This window comes from Labeo rohita, chromosome 3 (genome assembly GCF_022985175.1).
Source record: "Labeo rohita strain BAU-BD-2019 chromosome 3, IGBB_LRoh.1.0, whole genome shotgun sequence".
Lineage (NCBI taxonomy): Eukaryota > Metazoa > Chordata > Actinopteri > Cypriniformes > Cyprinidae > Labeo > Labeo rohita.
In genome coordinates, this window is record NC_066871.1 from 33,110,044 (window position 1) to 33,131,312 (window position 21,269).

The 21,269-nt window shown below is 39.2% G+C and overlaps 1 protein-coding gene across 1 annotated transcript; it reads left to right on the plus strand.

Annotated features, from left to right (window-relative positions):
* The first annotated feature begins 1,112 nt into the window (after positions 1-1,112).
* Positions 1,113-20,739, plus strand: cacng1b (calcium channel, voltage-dependent, gamma subunit 1b). The gene is made up of 4 exons (XM_051101143.1): positions 1,113-1,571; positions 11,152-11,226; positions 14,771-14,908; positions 17,017-20,739. Exons 1-4 carry the CDS (start codon positions 1,331-1,333, stop codon positions 17,247-17,249), a joined length of 687 nt encoding a protein of 228 aa, XP_050957100.1. The 5' UTR covers positions 1,113-1,330; the 3' UTR covers positions 17,250-20,739.
* Positions 20,740-21,269: the final 530 nt, after the last annotated feature.

Here is a 21,269-nt window from a genome sequence, read left to right on the forward strand (position 1 = left end):
AGCAAATTATGAGTTTATTGAGGCAAAAGTCATAGTTAATGGTTTGTTAATAGCGAGAACTGGACCTTAAAAGAAAGTGTGACCGATATTTTTATCTCAAGATAGTCCCCTATTATTTTTTTTTTTAAACAATAGCATCAGTGATGCTTGCCATTGAAAGTGCCACTAATAACTCTTATTATATTGGAAACGTACATAACAGTAACATCTAGAAAGGTTTTTTTTTTTTTTTTTTTTTTTTTTTTTTTTTATTTTTAAATGAAAACTAACAACGAGAGACTTGAGTCTTATTCTCCTCCTGAAATCCATTTTGATACCCAGGTATAGATACAGCCTCTCACACTCACTGACGGAGGAAAGTAGATCATCTACTAATAAAAGGAAATTTCCCATGAGCCTCTCAGAACCAGCGAGCAACAGCAGCACAGGAAATAATTAAACTGCTTTGGAAAAGCAAGGCACAAGGCAAATGAACACAACAAGACATCAACATCAAATCATGCAAGATGAAAATGGTATTCAGTACATGTAAAATGTTAAATGTCTTGCCCAGTGACACATCAAAACGCATTGCACTGTAACAATTTGCAAGTGTTGAATCCGCACGTCACCTCGGATGTTCATAAATCAATCAGCTGTGAGCTTGAGGCTAATCTTCAACAACAGTGAGATGACAATAAAATCTGATTTTATTTTCAACTGAAATCCACAAGTAAACAAAATGATTTTGGATGGATTGTTTTAGAACATTTTTACAAATAGTGTTAGTATTGATAGAAACAAAGATGATTTAATGGTAAGCCAAGATGACACTGGTGTAATGGCTAAATACATCCTAAATTCAACTGAAAAAATTAAAAATATCATCTATGCATTAAAATCTCGGAAATTCAATACTTTCAGACAGATAGGGAAACCCGTCATGCAAGCAATCACATGACCTAAGACATTATCCAGTATACAAACTCAGACATGGCTTGTCAAACCTGTGTTGTTAAATGCTAATTTCTGCATTTCCTCTACAAAACCTGAAGCTTTTACAATATTAGTTAAACTTTCCCAGCCTACATCATGAAGGCAGGTCTAAAGGCACAGCCCACCATACCAAACGACTGTCTTACAGGGAGGGAGAGAGAGAGAAAACTAGGGCACTATTATCTGGCCTCTTTTTCGAAGCAGAAGCAGAGATTTGTGGACAGCGAGCTGGAGTGAAGAGATAGCGTGTTGCCGTGTGACTTTTACATTTCCCTTAGTGCCTGAGAAGTAAACTAAACCAAAGCGTCAATTCAAGGGCAGAGGCACTTTCGCGAACTTATCTTCGGAGGCCACCATGCTGGAGGACAAGAAGACCAAGGTGAAGATCACCTTCCTGGTTATCCTGGTGGGCATCTCGTCCATGTTGGCGGCGGTGGTGACGGACCACTGGGCGGTGCTGAGTCCAAGGGTGGAGCGGCTCAACACCACTTGCGAAGCGGCCCACTTCGGACTCTGGAGGCTGTGCAAAAAGAGCATCTTCATTGTGGAGGAAGACCCTCAGGGCAAAGGCTGTGGCCCTATCAGCCTGCCAGGAGGTAAGGAAGTTCACGTCCAAGATATTTCTCATGACCGTCATTAGCACATGTCCAACCGTATCGTCCGACGCAGCCCAGAGGCATGGATCTGTCCTCCGTTTGAGGTTTTTGTAAGAGCGTCTCATTCATCTTAAGTTTTGTAAATGGAAATCGTACAGTAGAAGTAGCCAAGCCAAGCATACTATTACTCTCATACACAGTGCTAAAAAGTTTAAGGTGGAAAGTTTTGTTCTCTGGAGCGCTGGAGTTTTTCCTTTCAGCATTACTTGTTGATTTGGGTGGGAGTGTGTTCCTAGAATTGCATTAAGTGTTGTTTTTGAATTGCTTAGTGAGGTCAACAACCAGAGTGCTAATGAATTGAACGGGCGTCGATTGCTGTTTCTGATGTCATTGGGTTGTTTAAGGCTGTAATAGTCAGGTTAAGATGATTTATGTGCAGATCTGGGGATATGGATTAATGGAAAGGCAGATGAGCTGAATCTACCTGTGGGAGAGAAGAAATAACTTGACTGTTCTTTGCGCTGCTCTGGGGACGGATCAGCCTCATTTCATTCCTGCGCCCAAGCTCATGAGGTCAAATAGATTTAGGAGAAGAAGAAAAAAAGTCTGAAAAAGTAAATGCAATTCACGAATGAAAGACCGTGTGGAGACCACACGCATTTGTTGAACTTTGAATATCTACTGTGATACCTTGTGTTCCTGACAACTGACCATCAACTGCGTTCAAATATGCTTACATATAAGGCTTGAGAAATACAGATGCCAGATTATGGATCAAATGTCAGACAAATAGAGTGGAGAAATGGAACAGAGGGCTCAGAAACCACAAAAACAACTAGAGTAAACAAGGTAATTGGATCCAGGCTGTCACCTGTGTAATCCAGGGTGCAGTAAGATCAGCATCCTCAGGAAGAACTGTGGGGATAAACAGAGACATCCGTGCCACCATGTCTTGCTGTGCATGTCTGAGGAGGATCTGCCCCTTAAGCAAGGCCCTAAGATTTAACATCAACTATGGATGTTGAAGACAAAATGATAACAGCCTACAGCTCCAATTGTGTGAAACCTTAATTCAATTTACTTATTGAGTCAGAAATTCTCATCTGAAATTTTCACATGTAAAAAAAAATGAATCTGACCTTGCATTGCGTTAATCACGTTAACACACAGCCTACGAAACTTATACCCACTATTAAAAAATTCAAATCAGGTTCAATTTTCGGAATTTTTCGCAAGAGGTGTTTTAACAATTCAGAGCCACCATACAAGCGAACGCCAAAAGTCAGAATGGCATTTTCTCAGGATCAATTCGCTCATGGAAATTGGCGTCTTCTTTTTAATATGTTGTTCCAGTATTGCTAACAAAGCATCAAACTGAGCCACTGACATCCTGAAGTAAACTTCGAAATGCTCGGGATAATCCCGCAGCTCCTTCATAAGGAGGCGAAACTCTGCTTCCTCAACGCAATCTCAGGATTGGATGGACCCAATATTTTCTCTTCCTTTTAAGAGAGTGGACAACAAATTCATTCTTACTGCTTGAAGACATTTTGTATTGTTTTGTGATTTTTTGTGCAACGGATTAATTAATGCGCATTGGACTCAGTGTGCAAGGTTTCTTTGTGTGACAAATTTTCAGGATGACGAATACGAAAAAACGCATACGAAAATTTTGGACTCGTTTGGACTTGTTGACAGCTGTGCGCAATGTCTCGTCATCCTCAGCCTTTAGATGCCATTGGACCATTTTTGAACTGAAGACCATTCATCTGAGTTGTATTCTCACAAAACGGCAAGAGCTCTCCTAAAGCGGCAAGCTCCAATCTGATTGGCTTTATGCAGTTTCCAGGAATCAAAATATTACAAACTGGTGTACAGGTACAGTATTTGCCAGGCACTTTGAGAACTTCTGAAGACAAAGTGTCAAAGGTTTACTTGCTTAACAAGTTGCTTTGAGCCGTGGTCTTCAAAAAGTTAAGAGTTTTAAAGGATTAGTTCACTTCCAGAATAAAAACTTCCTGATAATTTACTCACCCCCATGTCATCCAAGATGTTCATGTCTTTCTTCAGTCGTAAAGAAATTAAGTTTTTTGAGGAAAACATTTTAGGATATTTTTTTCATATAGTGGACTTCATTGAGGATCAGCGGGTTGAAGGTCCAAATTGCAGTTTCAGCACAGCTTCAAAGGGCTCTACACGATTCCAGGAATAAGGGTTTTATCTAGAGAAACGATCGGCCATTTTCTAAAAGAAAATAAAAATGCATATACTTTTTAACCACAAATGCTTGTCTTGCACTAGCTTGACTTCACGCATTATGTAGTCACGTTGGAAAGGTCACAAGTGACAGAGGCGGAAGTACCGACCCAGTGTTTACAAACGAACATGCAAAGAAAGTCAAATGCCCTTTGCAGAAAAAGGTAAAACAACAATGTTGAATTATTTTTTTTTCCCTGCTACTTTTTTGAACCGGAGTATACAGACAAAGAACTAACCACGCGTGATCTTTCCAAGGAGATTATGTAATGCATGAAGTTGAGGATGCACATCGCTACATAAAACCCTTTTTTCTCGGCTGGGATCGCGTAGAGCCCTTTAAAGCTGCATTGAAACTGCAATTTGGACCTTCAATCCATTGATCCCCACTGAAGTCCACTATATGGAGAAAAATCCTGGAATGTTTTCCTCAAAAACCTTAATTTCTTTATGACTGATGAAAAAGACACAAATGTCTTGGATGACATGGGGTGAGTAAGTGTGGGCCAGCAGTGGGCCAAAAGTGAGTAATTCTTGACTGAAATAAGCTGCAGCGCTTTACTTTATGCTGATAGTCAAAATTCAGATTATCAATAACGCATACAGAGCCACCCATTATTCTCTCAGATATAAGATATAATTCCAAAAGTCAAGAAAATCTGTTCTTCGTCAACATTTCCTGTATGACACTGCACAGTACCAGCACTGTTTACCAGTGTGCAGCATGAGTTTTCTCCAACCAAACCCCGCAGCTCTCATTTTAGACCATTAGGAGATAAGCAGTTCAATCAGGTGGTGGATTGCAGTCTTGGCAGACACCTATTGATATTCCTGCCCCAGTGGGAGAATTTGTGCTGGCAAGGGTTAGGAAGCACCTAACCCTGAGGCTCCACGGACACCTTGCAGAGCACAGCCATTCGACGTCCTGTGAGACAAGGTGTGGCCCAGTTCACACTAGTCCTGCAAACACCACTGCCTGGGGAGTGGTTAGATTTGGATAGTCTCTTGAATTGCACAGAAGAAGCCATAAGCCAAAACATTAGCATTTAAGCAGTTATATTCCTGCTTGCTCAATGATTCTTGGCTTCACTCCCAGACCTGCTTCTCACAGAGGGAAAAGAAGAGCTATGAGTGTTGGCGAGACTCATCAAGTTCTTCGAGGGAATCTAGCATTTCACACTCATTCAACACTCAGGTCTGTTAAAATGTCTCTCGATCTTCCCAGTGGAGTTAATTATGGTAAAATAGCCATTTTATAAGTGGCTTGAAACAACTTGAAAAATTGAACCAGTCAGTGGATTCTGATACAGTACTGTAGGATATAATTGTTTAAAGAAATATTTAAAGAGATAGTTCACACCAAAAATGAACATTCTGTCATCATTTACTCAGCGAACCATGTTGTTCAACATCTGTATGACTTTCTATCTTCTGTGGAAGAAAAAAGAAGGTTGTTTGATTTTGAAAAATGTTAGCTACATCAACATGTGTCATGGCTGGACGGCATAATCTCTTGTTCTTGTTACCGAAAGCATTTTACCAAGATTTTCATTGTATAACAACTTCAGTTTGTTCCTTCATATGACTTCAAAAGACTTAAGGTTTTGGAGGCAGTGTGTAAACGTGATTGACACAATGTGAAGTCGTATTTCTTTTTTAACGTGCCAAAAATTCAGATGAAAACTTCAGAGTCAGAGTGCAATGACCTTTGGACAACCATTAGGGGCCGTTCACATAGAATGCGTTTTTCCATTCCAATGCCCTACTTTTCCATTGTTTTTCTATTTAAACATGCACTAGATGGCCAAGTATAATGCTGCGTTCACATCTTTTGCAGCATCTCCCTTATGAGTGCCACATTTTTAAGACGGAGTGTCAAGTTAAAAGAATTGCACGGCCACTCGTAGACGTATACGTAGATGCCTAATTAGTGACTGTTTCTATAGGCTGCTATATGTAAGCCGTCCGCCATATTGTAATGCTCAACTTGATGTCATTCTCCCCAGTAATCAGTGAATATTAGAAGATGCCACAATCCTGCACAGCCAATGGTCTGCGAACCCATAGAATGGTAAATGATGTAAAGTTGACCATTACAACATGATGGATGTGTCTACGTGCTTGAAGCAGTCGAATGGGGCATCTATACATATCTATGGTGGCACTCATCAGTGTCAGTTCCAAAACAGTAGTGGACCAATCAGAAGACCCCGGAGGCGGGGCAAGCATTGCAAGCTTTTGTTTACAGTTGCAAGTTGACATGGCAACTGTTTTATTTGATGGCAACATGGCAGAGGAGGTATTCTACATTCATACACTCTAAAAAAATGCTGGGTTAAAACGACCCAATTTGAGTTATTTTGGTAACCCAACGCTGGGTCAAATATGGACAAACCCAGCATTGGGTTATTTTAACCCAGCCAGTTGGGTTAAATCTTTAAAACTCAAATATTGATTAAAAATTACTATTGCTGGCTTAAAATTAACCAAAAAATAAGTTAAAACGCCGACACAGAATTAGCAGAGGCAACAGTAATTATCAAAATGGGAACATTTAATAAGTGAAAACACTCATGGGCAAAACTATAAGACAAACTGAATTATGCAGCATAGTTTTAAACACTGCATAAATTTAAACGCGTTTAACAAGCATTTTAGAAATACAAATATAACATTTAAAAGTAATATTTTAATTCAGATGTATTTAACGGTTCTCTGTTATCCGTTTTAATCAAAATAGTGCTGATTCTCATGCTGGTGTGTCACTGAAATCTTAGCCGGTGATGGGCTGCTGTTCCCCCGGGGAAACTTCGAACCTCAGACCGCCGCCTCGCTTTTCACTTGTAGCTGAAAGATGCCGTGACTGATCAACCTGTCCATAAACAAACAGTACAGTTAATTAGAGTCAGTATCACAACGAAAAAAATCAGTTATACAAGACAAGGCGTTGTCATGTGACATGCTGACGCATTTAACGTAGCTGACTGACATGACATCTCGTCTCGTCCCTGTATGTAGCGGTGTGTGAAATAAAATTTACAGCACAGTAAAGACTTTATAGATAAATAAAACATATACAATATAACATATACATTATAAATAAAATATATACAAACCTTAATTTTACTGAAGAAGTCTAACAAAACGGTGGTGCTGAGGACTCGCTCTCTCCTGAAGAGAATGAAAAGCCTGCGCTCTGACTTAAACTTTATCGGAGGTAGCCCTGGTAAAAAAAAACAAGCATATGCTGGTAGGTATGTTTTGATGCTGGGATGCTGGTTAGGTATGTTCTGATGCAGGTTTATGCTGGTCCTTTGCTGGTTTATGCTGGTCCTTGACCAGCAACATGACCAGCATAAACCAGCAAAGGACCAGCATAAACCAATTAAGGACCAGCATAAACCTGCATCAAAACATACACCAGCATATGCTGTTTTTTTCACCAGGGAGGGGAGGGGTGTATAGTTCCACCGGGCTGTGAGACTGACCCATCAACTAACCCAACGGCTGTGTTACACAAAAACTACCCAACACTGATAAATAACCCAACATAATAACCCAACAGGCATAACCCAGCGGTTGGGTTATAAAAGCAACCCAGTGTTTTTTAGTGTATGCACTGCATCTTATGTTTTTAGAGCAGGGGTGCCCAAACTTGGTCCTGGAGGGCCGTTGTCCTGCAGAGTTTAGCTCCAACCCCAGTTAGACACACCTGAAACAGCTAATCTCTTAGATAAACCTCTTACTAGGCATACTATAAACTTTCCGGCAGGTGTGTTGAGGGAAGTTGGAGTAAAACTCTGCGGCCCTCCAGAACAGAGTTTCGGCAGCCTCAAACGCTCATGGGCCATTGGCTGAACGTCTGATGCATATGGCACACAAAATTGGAAACACTTCTGGAGTTTCAAAGTCGTCACTGGATTGGTAGGTGCGTAGCACTGTGACAATAGGTGCGTTTCCATTACAGTTTTGCACAAAACTTTTGCAATATTTTATAAATGTTGATAAAAAAACGTTTGCGAAATTACAGCATTTTCATTAACCAGTGTTATGCGAGTAAAACATACGTTTTTCCTGGCGCGATAAGTCTTGGTGATGGATGTTATTATGTTTATGTATGTCACCGCCACCGCACTAACCATTAATTTTAATCATAGGAGATGTAGGCATCTATCTTTATAGAAACAGAGCAGAGAGCCGCTTCTGAAACTGAAAAAATCCACGGCCCACTTGGTAAGCATTAGGTTATCCAAGCTTTAATGGCAAGGAAAGCCCCTCATTCAAGCATTGTGTAGTCAATGCTTGTGTAAGCAGACACATATGAGGTGACCTGTAAATGCGAAAAAGCCGTTTCTATTGCAGTTTTGGGAAATATTCCTTCAAATTGTCTGAAAATCCACCTCGTGCGAGCGTGTTTCCATTAGGCATATTGTAGGGTAATGGAAATGCAGCTAATGAGCCCCTATCAGGATCAACTAAACACTGGATTTTCAAACGTATGTGAAAGTTTTAAAGTTTGTGGCATAAGTTGCATTTCCATTGCCCTTCAAATTGCGCAAATTGAAATTGCTAATTGAAAACACGGGTCGATTTTGCAAAAACTCCCATATATCTCAAAAAAATGCTTGCATAAGGTGGATTTTCAGGCAATTCGAAAAAAAATCAATATTTCTAAAAACTGCAATGAAAATGTTTTTTGCGCATTTACAGATCATATGACGTATATAAAAGTCATATGATCATTCTTCAATATACTATAACCTCCAAGAAACACTTCATACATGGCTGCTCTCAAGTATAAGGGGCCATTAATGCTTAGACTATTTACACTGCACACGTCTGCGGCGCGTTATGGCTCCGACACAGCCACCACAGCTGATCACAGCCACTCTAATCAATACTTATATGTTTATACCAGCCACCCCGCAAACATTTCTGAAGCAGCTGTCCGCACTGCTTCTGTAAAGATACACGCATACACCTCTTTCTATTAAATATAGCCAAATTCCCACCAAATCCACTGTATGTTTTGAGGTGGTGCTGCTGGTTTGAGCTGGTTTAAGCTGGTCCTTAGCTGGTCATGTGCTGGTCCTAAGCAACTAGCTCTTCCTTAGGACCATCTTAGGAGCAGTTCATGACCAGCACATGACCAGCTTAAACCACCTTAAACCAGCTCAAACCAGCAACCATGCTTCAAAACATACCTAACCAAAATATGCTGTTTTTTTCAACAGGGTGGCCATTCAAAGCTGCCGGGCTTCCCAGACCTTCTGCAGTCTGACGGTCTGGCTACACGAGACTAAACATTAATGGATTCAAATACGCATTCTGTGTGAACAGCCCCTTACAGCACTTTAATGGTGCTCTTTTGTCATTTGTGGAACTTAATGGTCCTTAGTCACTGCATGCGCTGGTTGTGTGAAAAAAGAGCTGCGTGAAGATCCAGTCATTTGTTTTGAAGAACACGAGGGTAATGAAGAGGCTAATGACAGAATTTTTATTTCTGGATAAGCTATTCCTTTAGCACCTTTGTGTTGCAGGGGCTTTATTAGTTTGTCAGCCAAACTTCTGCAAAGGCACAGAGGCCCTGGAGGAAGTCACTTCCCTTGTGTGACCCAGATATGAGCACCCTTAGCGGGTTAGCTGCTTTAAATGTGTCCTCCTCTTCTCACATTGACCCAGAATCTAACGGTCACTCTGCAAGTGGACAAAAGAGGACACCTATGTTTTTGTGAGCTACTGCTCCATATTTACCATATAATAATAAAACCAGCACAGCCACCTTACAGCGCTCGAAGAACCTCAACTTGTCAGGTTCAGTGGTCTGTTTGCATGGCCCACGAAGGGGTGGGAGCTTTAATCAAGATGTAAAAAACTAATATGACAGCTATTGCAACCCAGCAATCGACCTCCTCCCTGAAATAAGTGCTTCCATTAACAAACCTGCGAGGTCAATGATACGCCCCAAATCGCTATTTTCGGCTCCGCCGGCGCCGCTGAACTGAAAAGACTCACGCTGTTCTTTTTGAGCTTTAGGTACAATCATGCTGAAAAACAGATCTGCCTACACGCAGAGCAAGGCGCATGGCACAGGTCTCGCTTTCGATACGTGCCAGGGGAAAAAATGACAGATTTGTCAAGAGCGGCCCTTTTATCTGGGACCGATTCGTGATCGCTCTGTCCTTGTATATCTCCGTCACATGGATGAAGGACGCTGACAGGCCTACCGAAGCAAGACAGGTGAAGAGGACATGAAAAGACAGCTAGTGGCTTGGAAAACATGGAGGCATGTCAATGAATCTCTACAAAACACACTCGACAACTCTCTATTGGTGCAAAGGGCTCGAAACACAATTAAATCAAGTCTCGCGTCGTGGGCTGAGGGTATTGAAATGCTAACGCTGGGCTATTTATGCCCAGACAACTGACCACGACCCAACACGTGTATTAGCCCACACATGGCACCAAACATTACGACCAAAGGCTCTCAGAGGCCAATCGTGAGATGAACTCATCCGCAACAGCTTGCACTAAGGGCCTGTGATGGGAATAGTCAAATAAGCTGAATAAATCACGGTCTAAAGCAGCACGGCGTGATGCATCCCAACCCTTCGCCGCTGTCAGTCTGCCTTTACTAATAAAGCTAAGACCAGCCTGTTGCTAGGTAACCTATACATAGGCCTCCCCCAACCCCCCACTTGTGCTGGAGATTCTTGGTCCAGCGTAACAAACAGCTCCTCTGTCAGTCTTTCTCCCGGCACAGGGGACGCTGAGGTTGCTTTATGAGTTTAATCTAAAGAAAGGTTCCTACTGTATGAACTCTTATATAACATTACTTTTTCCATTGCCCTGGGAGATACGAGACAGGACTCGTTTTGTGACTTTGTGGACCTGTAACCTGATGAACACATGGGCGAGAAGCTCATTTCTGTTAATTAAGCCAAGGGGGTGGGGATATTTGGGAATTGTGCAACACAAAATGTTGTTTTGTTAAGTTACAGAGGGCTAAATAATGCTAGTAAACAGCTAATTTGCCTCCCTGTCCAAAAAGTGCGTACATAATGTGCACACTTACAGGATCCTGCCTCGAATACGAGCGAGAAAGCTTGCGCAACGTAATCACATGCCCGCCGCACATAATTCGGAATTCGTGATCCATTTGATGGACACACACGAATGCCTGGCTTGTTTTTCGAGCGCCCGGCTTTGGTCTCTGGAGAAAATGTCAGGCGGGCTCATTGGTAGTTTGGCTGCATCGTAACGACAGGCTACGGCAGCACCTGCAACCCTCAGCTACAATCACTGTTTTCATCTTGTTTTGCAGTCAAGAACTGCTCCTACTTCAAACACTTCACTTCAGGGGAAGAGGCTGAAGTTTTTGAAGTAAAGACTCAGAAAGGTAAGGTTCTTTCCCTTTGAAATCACATGAGGATAGTGCGAAGGTTTCCACTTAAAATCAAGCAAGTGAATTAGGAAATCAAATTAAATTTGCTGTGTAACCCATCCTCAGCGCTGGGTAGATTACTAGTAGTTCGTTACTGACAAAAATTGTGATTAGTAATGTAATCCATTGCATTACATTACACATTTTAGGTAATATGTGACCCTGGACCACAAAACCAGTCGTAAGTGTAAATTTCTCGATATTGAGATTTATACATAATCTGAAAGCTGAATATAATAAGCTTTTTCTATTGATTGTACATTGATTCTATGGTTTGTTAGGATAGGACAATAATAGGCCGAGGTACAGCTGTTTGAAAATCTGGAATCTGAGGGTGCAAAAAATTCAAAATGTTGAGAAAATCACCTTTAAAGTTGTCCAAATGAAGTTCATAGCAATGCATATTACTAATCAAAACTTAAATTTTAATATATTTACGGTAGGAAATTTACAAAATATCTTCATGGAACATGATCTTTATTTAATATCCTAATGATTTTTGGCATAAAAGAAAAATCTATAAATTTGACCCATCCGATGTATTTTTGGCTATTGCTACAAATATACCCGTGCAACATAAGACTGGTTTTGTGGTCCAGGGTCACATATAATAGGATTATTTTTTGATTAGGGGAGAGTGGGGTAAGTTGAGCTAGTGGGTAAGTTGACCCACCCCCTGTATCTTGGCAACTGTACACTTTTACTGTCATGCGACCATGTATTTGAAAATCACACATCATTCACAGCAATTTTATCCAGGTCTAAAAATACTTATGATGCATATCGGTGATTTAGCAACATATAAAACCATGTAAGTAATTTAGCTAAATATTAGCCTGAAATGGTAAGCTAGCCATTTTTCCCCGCAAAATGCCAGCTATGGGGCAAAGTGAGCCAAATACTTTGGGGTAAGTTGAGCCAACACTTTAACTTACCCCACCATAAGGCAATGAAGTTAAAGTAAAAATGGTCTTTTAATGTGATATTATGCAACTGGTTTAGTTTATCATATATATAGATATTATTTGTTGTTTATTTGATAGGGACAGTGTACAAGTGCACCACATCCTTCTTTGAGAACCAAAAGATGCTTTTCATCACATTATAATCAAATATATCTTTCCACCTGTAGTCTCTAATGATCTGTTCACAATTGCAGAAAAGCTACCATGCCAAGAATCTTTTGACTTAAATGTTTATTAGTTTCAGTGACATTTATTCCTTCATTCTAGTTTAGTTTTTGTTTAATTAACTCATCAAACTTTAGTTTAGTTTGTTTTTGGGAAGGTTAAAGCTTTGGTGTTTAACATATTGTTTCAGAAATGCAAAAAAAATTAAAGATTGAAAATAAAACTTCATTTGATTGATTTGTTTTAAGAACAGAAATATGACTAAAATTAAATTTGATTATTAAATTAGTTTTTTTAAAAGAGGTAAATCATGTTTAAAATTTGACATGGGTTTGAATCAGATTCAGTCAGTTTAATCCCAGATGAAGCATCTTACCCACTAACTCGGGTCAATTTACCCCTAACCTGGGGCAAATTGAGCCACATTAACACTTTTTATAAGAAGCCATATTCTGAAACCTTTTCACAGATCAGACCTTGTCACAGATACATTCAGATAATTTAAAATGAAAGGAAACATCCTGAAATTACTTTAGATACTTTCATTGTACTTCTGCCTCATTTTTTTTCCTTATCTTGAGGACCACATAAGTAAAAAAAAAAAGGCTCATCTTACCCCTCAACTCAACCTAAATTATTTGATAATCAAGGTTACATCAAGGTTTCCCAAACTGGGGTTCGTAAAGGAACTGCAAGATGTTCGTGAATTTAATGAAAATCTAAAAAATAATAAAACAATAAAAATGTTAAATTAAAATAACAAAAATCAAAATAAAACACTATTTTTTTTTTAAATTCCATTTATTTACCTGCATGTCATGTGTCCATGATGTAATGATATTGATAGTATTCTTGAAAGTTATACCTTGTTCATCTTAAAGGTATAGTTCACCCAAAAATGAAAATTCTGTCGTTAATTACTCACCCTCATGACGTTCCAAACCCGTAGGACCTTCGTTCATCTTCAGAACACAGATTAAGATATTTTTAATGAAATCCAAGAGCTTTCTGACCCTGCTAAGACAGCAATGCAACTGGGTCAGAAATCTTTTGGATTTCAGCGGAAATATCTTAATCTGTGTTCTGAAGAGGAACATGTGGTTGAGTAATTAATGACAAAATTTTCATTTTGGGGTGAACTATCCCTTTAAGACTGGAAACTTTGTCACTCTCAGTTAGGTGTAATGTCCACCTATCAGAGGCAGTGCAATCTGGCAACCAAATATGGCCATTGGCATTAAATTTTCTGCCTACTTGAGCAAAGCGCATCTTAGCTATTTCACGCTCTAGCTCGGCCATTGAGTTAAAGAGGAATAAAGCCTTATCTGAGTTTGATAAAGTGCTGAATGCAGCGAGACGTGAAGCAAAGCACAAATGCTTCATTGCTGCGCACTTCCCAAGCCGCATTCTAAAATGTCAATACTCGTTCACGCTATTGATCTGTCTGTATTACTAATTAATGACACGTTAAACGCAACATTAGTCTAGAGGTCAGACTGATTAGCCAGATCATCTGAATTAGCAGGGTAGATGAAGTCATCCTTCAATGATCTGGTTGCGAATACAAGGTGCATGCAGAGTTGCACGGTGAATGCAGGTTATTTTTGTGAAACAGCAGTTGCATTAAAAAACTTAAATTGATAACAAGAATGAAATTGCGGTTGAAACACACTGATTGAGCGATTACATGAGACGGGATACGGATTTCGATAAGTTGTAATCTTTCGATTAACATACCTTTGGAAGTTTATTAAAAAAAATCGATTAAAATCGAGAAATTTATATATTTTTTTACCCAGCCCTAAAAAAACATAGAGCAACAGTAAGCTTGTGTAGAAACTGCTGAATTTAGCTTCTTGCTTGAGTTCTCATTAAGAATCCAGCAGTCTTAACAATGAAAGAAATAAATTATTTCTATTTTAATTAATTATCACTACCTAGACATATACATTTCTTTTTGTTTTCAGTTAGCATGCTAGCAGATTAGCCTGCACTGCACAAAGCCCTGCTGAAAAAAACAAAAACAAAACAAACAAACAAACAAAAACAGCTAAAACCAGCCTAGGCTGGTTGGCTGGTCTCCCAGCCTGACCAGCCAAGGAAGTGGCCAAAACCCCTCTAAAACCAGCCCGCTGACCAGCTAAAACCAGCTTTTTCAGCAGGGAGCACAGCACAAATGATTATACTATTTACAACTACTTTTTATTATATTAAATACTTGCACATCATGTTTACGCCTTTATGCATGATTAAAGACATGTTTAAAAAGAACAGTTGGATAATAACGTTGCTGTAAGATCTCATAAGACTGGAGACCTGTTCTTGCTTTGTTTCACTCTCTGACTTACCGTGTGATTTTCTTCTGTCAGAGTACAACATCTCAGCCGCTGCCATAGCCATCTTCAGTTTGGCCTTCATGACCCTGGGCAGTCTCTGCCTCCTGGGGGCTTTTGGGAAGGGCAGAGACTACCTGCTGAGACCAGCTGGCATGTTCTTTGCTTTTGCAGGTAAGAACAATGTAACTTAAAGGGGTCATCGGATGTCCATTTTCCACAAGTTGATACGATTCTTTAGGGTCTTATGAAAAGTCTATAGTAAACTTTGGTTAAGAAATTCTCAATGGTAGTGTAAAACAACACCTTTTTTACCTTGTCAAAATGAGCTGTGCAAAAATTAACCCATTCTGATGGATTGTTCCTTTAAATGCAAAAGAGCTCTGTTTGCCCCACCCCTCTCTTCTCTCTGTGGAGTGATGAGCTGTGCTCTGAGAGATTGTTTACTTCAGCCGAATTTAACGCATTTAACTTTAGCCGCAGTGTTTAGCCACTAATGTTCATAGTTCAAACAATACTGTAGTATCTGTCCAAGAAACCATGTTATTAGGATTTACACAACAGTTCTTTCTGGTCCTTGAATCTGATTGGCTGAGAGAAGTGCAATATTCTAGTGATATCAGAACTCCAACTGTTTTACCGTTTGTATCACTCTGCTTGCCAGTGTTGCCAAGTCTGCGGTTTTGGGGTCCCGCAGTATTGGGGTACTTTAACACTGTTGCCGTGGGTGTTTTTTTGATGCGACCCCAATAATGTCATATTTAGCCCCTGAAAAACTAATTTACCAGGGGAACCCCAACCAAAAAAACATGTATTTTATCCCCTGTAATGTGATTGGGCTAGTTTTGATCAGCAATTGGGCGGGTTTTGTTGTGAAAACCTGGCAACCCTGCCACTTGCAGTATTTCTCACGGTGAGTGTAGAAACTTTGTACTTTTAAAAATAATACTGTTTCTGTGTCACAGAAATGTACTTCTTGCCTAAAATTGAATGTACTTCGATTTTAAAGAATTGTGAATATTGAGCTGAAGAGCAAATGCTGTATCAGATGCAGGTAATCATACTAGCTCAGTCCATCTCTCTCTCATAATACTCTACATAATACAGTGAGCTTTTAATATAGTAGTACAAAATGTTTTTAATGAAGTAACTCAATGTTCCTTCTTTACTAGTTCTAAAGTGACATTTTCAAATTAGTAATGGAGGCTTGGGCTCAGCTGTTAATTTGTCTATTGTTGTTTATAATGTATTTACACATTTGTGCCATCAAACTGTTGTATAAGCACAATATCACACTCATAGCCATGCAATATGGTTGTATATCGGCTCGCTGTGTTCGGTGAACGTTTTCTGAAATTTAATTGCATTTTTACTATAATTAATTGAAAATGATATCATTTAAATTTATAATTTAATTTAGCACAACTTCAGAGTGTTTTTTGACCCACTTAAAGGGCTAGTTCACCCAAAATTGAAAATTCTATCATTACTTACCCTCGTGTCGTTCCAAACCCGTAAGACCTTCATTCATCTTCAGAACACAAATTAAGATATTTTTTATGAAATCTGAGCACTTTATGACCCTGCATAGACAGCAACACAACTGACGCGTTCAAGGCCCAGAAAGGTAGTAAGGACATTGTTAAAATAGTCCATGTGACATCAGTGGTTCAACTGTAATGTTATGAAGCTACGAGACGCGTTGTGGTATTCTTCTGAACGTGCGTCAAAGACTGACACAAAAGAGAAGAAACTGTTGAATAAAGTCGTTATTTTTGTTTTCCTTGCACACAAAAATATTCTTGTAGCGTCATATCATTACGGTTGAACCACTGATGTCACATGGACTGTTTTATCGATGTCCTTACTGCCTTTTCGAGCCTTGAACTTGTCAGTTGCATTGCTGTCTATGCAGGGTCAGAAAGCTCTCGGATTTTATCCAAAATATCTTAATTTGCTTTCCAAAGATGAACGAAGGTCTTACAAGTACAAGAACAACATGAGGGTGAGTAATTAATGACAAAATTTCCATTTTTGGGTCAACTATCCTTTTAAGCACAGGGTGATTTTAGGACACTATCATAATTACAACTTGCTACATTCATGCAGTGGCAACTGGTCAAGTGTCCTGCAGGTCGAAAGCAGCTGTGAGCATTTACACATACTCAGGGACTTACAGGACGGTGTAATTTAACACTGGTGAATCAACAGCCTAGAACCCAACCACAAAACCACCACCTTTATTTTCCATTTAACCTCTGTGACCTTCCTCACCCTCACAGGCCTGTGCATCGTCATCTCGGTGGAGATCATGAGGCAGTCGGTCAAACGCATGATTGACAGCGACGAGACCATATGGATCGAGTACTACTATTCGTGGTCCTTCGCTTGCGCCTGCGCCGCCTTCACCCTCCTCTTCCTCAGCGGCATCAGCCTCCTCATCATCTCCATGCCACACATGCCCAGAAACCCCTGGGAGACCTGCATGGATGCCGACCCAGAGCCCATAGACTAGTGTAGCGTCGACCACAGAGTAAGAGCGCAACGCACACTGACACAGGAGTCAAAGTAGCAGAAAGAATGATAATGATGCATTGCATTTATAGATGATGATAGTGATGCATTGATATTTTTAACTAAGCATTGACAGAGACGTCTAATTATTTAAAGGGATAGATTATCGTCAGACAGGTTTAAAAAGATTTGATGCTGGGTGAATGATAACAGAATCTGTGTTTTTTGGGTAAACTATCCTATTAAGGTCTATCTTACATGAATTTTGTATGTTTTATGGTATATAAAAAAAATATTTTTATGTGCATGCATGCTTATATATGCAATAGATGACAGCTTAGAATGTATATTTAAGGACTTGATTTTAATATGTAAAGTTTACGATCTGTTATTTCTGAAATACTGGCATCGAATGTAATGATGGATGACCATAAATGTATAAGCAATGGATATTTGTTGTATGGCCGGTTTCGGCAAATACAGATTGCATTTTAAAGTGAGGTGAATCTCATAACTTTACTAGTACAGGTTTATACTTCCCAGGTAATTTAAGCTGTTATATTCTTTACGCACATCACACTTGGACTTCCTGCTTTTGAGCAAGTGAATCTCAGAGATCTGCCTCAAGAAAGACTGTTAAAATGCCACAACCATTTCCTGTGTTGATGTAGTTGGAGCAGAACATATTGAAGTTCTTGTCCTTATTTTAAAAGGGACACTTCACCCAAAAATTACAATTCTGTCATTTATTATTCACCCTCATGTTCTTCCAAATCTGTAAGACCTTCGTTCATCTTCAGAACACAATTAAGGTATTTTTGATGAAATCCGAGAGCTTTCTGACCCTGCAGAGACAGCAGTGCAACTGACAAGTGGGTTTGAAACAACGGTGAATAATTAATGACAGAATTTTCATTTTTTGGTGAAATATCCCTTTAATAGTCAGTAGCCTTTAGTTTAAGACACACCACCAAATCATGAGTTACTTCTTGGTTGTTTAAAGGCATAATTTAGAGGGAAGGACATTCTTGTCCTCATTTGATTGTATGTTTGGCCAATTTTCTAGGAAGAAAAGGATTTAAAATGTGTGTATAAAATGAGTATACTCATATAGAAAAAGTTCAGACTAATAGACATGGTGTGAAATCCACAAAACATTCATACATATATTCATAAACATGCATATTCAATGAGCTTATTCTGTTATTCATACAGCTTTATTATTCTGCATTGTACTCCACTATATTAAATTTGTAGAAACACAATAAACCAGGGTTTTAAAATGCACACTGCCACATAACAAATGGACATTTAAAGGGATAGTTCACCTAAAAATGAAAATGACCCTCGTGTCGTTCCAAACCCGTAAGACCTTCGTTCATCTTCGGGACACAAATGAAGATATTTTTGACAAAATCCAAGAGCTTTCTGACCCTGCGCAGACAGCAATGCAACTGATACGTACAAGACCCAGAAAGGTAGTAAGAACATTGTTAAAATAGTCCATGTGACATTAGTGGTTCAACCGTTATGTTAAGAAAAAGTGCAAAGAAAACAAAAATAACTATTATTATTTAAATATAGCTGCAAGCAGCGATTACCGGGGTTCTAATGCTTTAAGGCATTTAAGCATATATGAAAAAAGACATTACTTTGCAAGCCTGTAACCACCTAAAATCAATAATTTAACAAAGCATTTTTGGCAAATCCAGGTCCATTTTTCATAGAAATTTTGTTTTTCATCGTGTATGACCGTTAAAGTGTCAGGTCTGTTCAGATCTCCTTAAAACTTTCCAGGCTTGTGTAGAATGTCGCATGGTGTTCAGCAGGTTTTGTGAAGTTTTGAGTTTTCCTTTAGGCTTTATAGGATTTTGGGTATATTTGGACAGGCCTTTTTTCTAAACGACCCCATTATAGCTTCCTAAAAGGGAAATTTCAACATTTTATTTGATAATTATTGACCTAGAGAGTCCAGAGAATTGTACTACAGTGTTTTTTGTCTAGAGTGAGCAAAAAACCTAGGACTAGTTCGTAAAAGTAGTTTTTTTTTTTTTTTACATTTTCTGAATCATTTAACAAACAGTTTGATAGACAGCAGTGGTTCTAGAGGCAAAGTTGTTTGGAACGAGGTGGTCTATTGTATGGAGGACTAACTGCACAACGTACAATCGTTTACAGCCTTGAAAATGTAATATCAACCCCCCAGTGGCTGATTTCTTTCAAATTTCTCACAGACTTTTGGGGGCATGAGTTCCGATCAGCCTCCGTTAACCTTGTCTAACAGGAGCTCAAAATTAATCGGCCAATGGCGCCCATGTTTTTTGAGATACACAAATGTCCTTACGGACACTTGTGGCAATTTGGACCAAGACCGTGCACAGCGTTTTTTATGTTGATAGGACAAATGGTTGCGTAGTGAGAAAGCACCACAATTTTTGTCCTTTGACCTCACCTCTTACATACAGTAAGTGATCTGAGTTTGGCGAAGATATCTCATTCCGTTCAGGAGTTATAGCCATTTACCAAAAGTGGTCCCACCCTTTTAAAAGTTTTGACGTCCCTTTGTCGAAAGTTCAACTTTTTGTTGATAATCAAGAGAATCTTTCTGCACTGGTTTGGTTTCAATACGCGCTTGAACCCCTATTGATTTCTTATCTTCCGTGTCAGTTTCTGCCGCGCGTTAAAGGAGAAGTCCACTTCCAGAACAACAATTTACAAATAATTTACCCAACCCCTTGTCATCCAAGATGTTCATGTCTTTCTTTCTTCAGTCGTAAAGAAATTATGTTTTTTGAGGAAAACATTTAAGCATTTTTCTCCATATAATGGACTGATATGGTGCCCCGATTTTGAACTTCCAAAATGTAGTTTAAATGCAGCTTCAAGCAATCCCAAATGCGGTTGTAAACGATCCCAGCTGAGAAAGAAGGGTATTTTGTAGCGTAACGATTAGTTATTGTAATAAAAAGAATACAACATACTTTTTAATGCTAAACGCTCGTCTTGTCTTACTCTGCTTGGACTGTTTTTGTTCCGGTTCATGACAGTTAGGGTATGTAGAAAAACTCCCATCTCATGTTCTCCCTCAACTTCGAAATCGTCGCTGTTTTACCTTTTTTGTTAAGGGTGTTTGATCTTCTTTGCATGTTAACAAAGACTGGGTCGGAACTTTGCAGCAATGATTTTGAAATGATTTTTAAAGTTGAGGGAGAAAATACCATCAGAGTTTTTCAACATACCCTAACTGTCTTGAGTCAGAATACACAGAGCTCAGGGACAGTAAGGCAAGACAAGCGTGTGAGATTAAAAAGTATGTAAATTGTATTTTTTAATGAAAATAACCGATCGTTTCACTAGATAAGACTCTTCTTCCTTGGCTGGGATCATTTACAACTGCATCTGGGATCGTTTGAAGCCGCATTTTAAACTGCCTTTTGGAAGTTCAAAATCGGGGCACCATATCAGTCCATTATATGGAGAAAAATGCAGAAATGTTCTCCCTCAGAAAGCATAATTTCTTTACGACTGAAGAAAGAAAGACATGAACATCTTGGATGACAAGGGGGTGAGTACATTATATGTGAATCTTTGTTTTGGAAGTGAACTTCTCCTTTAACGGCTCTCGGATTTCATCAAAAATATCTTAATTTGTGTTCTGAAGATAACGACACAAGGGTGAGTAATTTAATGACAGAATTTTCATTTTTGGGTAAACTAACCATTTAAGATGTTGAATGGTTATAGATTACATGTTTGGAACATAGTCCAAGGGCTTTTGGATCTGGCATGGCAAAAATAAGACAATGAGAAATATGAGGTCAACATGCAAACTAATTTAAATTTCAGAGCCGATGGGAAAACTGATTACATGATGTAAAGACAAGCTGATGTTGCTGACCGAAAAAAGCAGCTACTGAACTGCTGTTACCATCTCACCCTGAGAGCATTTCTCTGTGCTGTGGCCAAATAATGAACAAAATTCAAAGAATAATGAATGCTCATTTTCTGTATATTTGCTAAT

What these genes read in the sequence shown, in the direction of transcription:
- cacng1b (XM_051101143.1), top strand. Translation starts at nt 1,331, where the DNA reads ATGCTGGAGGACAAGAAGACCAAGGTGAAGATCACCTTCCTGGTTATC. An exon ending in CCCTATCAGCCTGCCAGGAG is followed by an intron (nt 1,572 to 11,151) that starts GTAAGGAAGTTC and finishes CTTGTTTTGCAG; the next exon opens with TCAAGAACTGCTCCTACTTC. An exon ending in TGAAGTAAAGACTCAGAAAG is followed by an intron (nt 11,227 to 14,770) that starts GTAAGGTTCTTT and finishes TTCTTCTGTCAG; the next exon opens with AGTACAACATCTCAGCCGCT.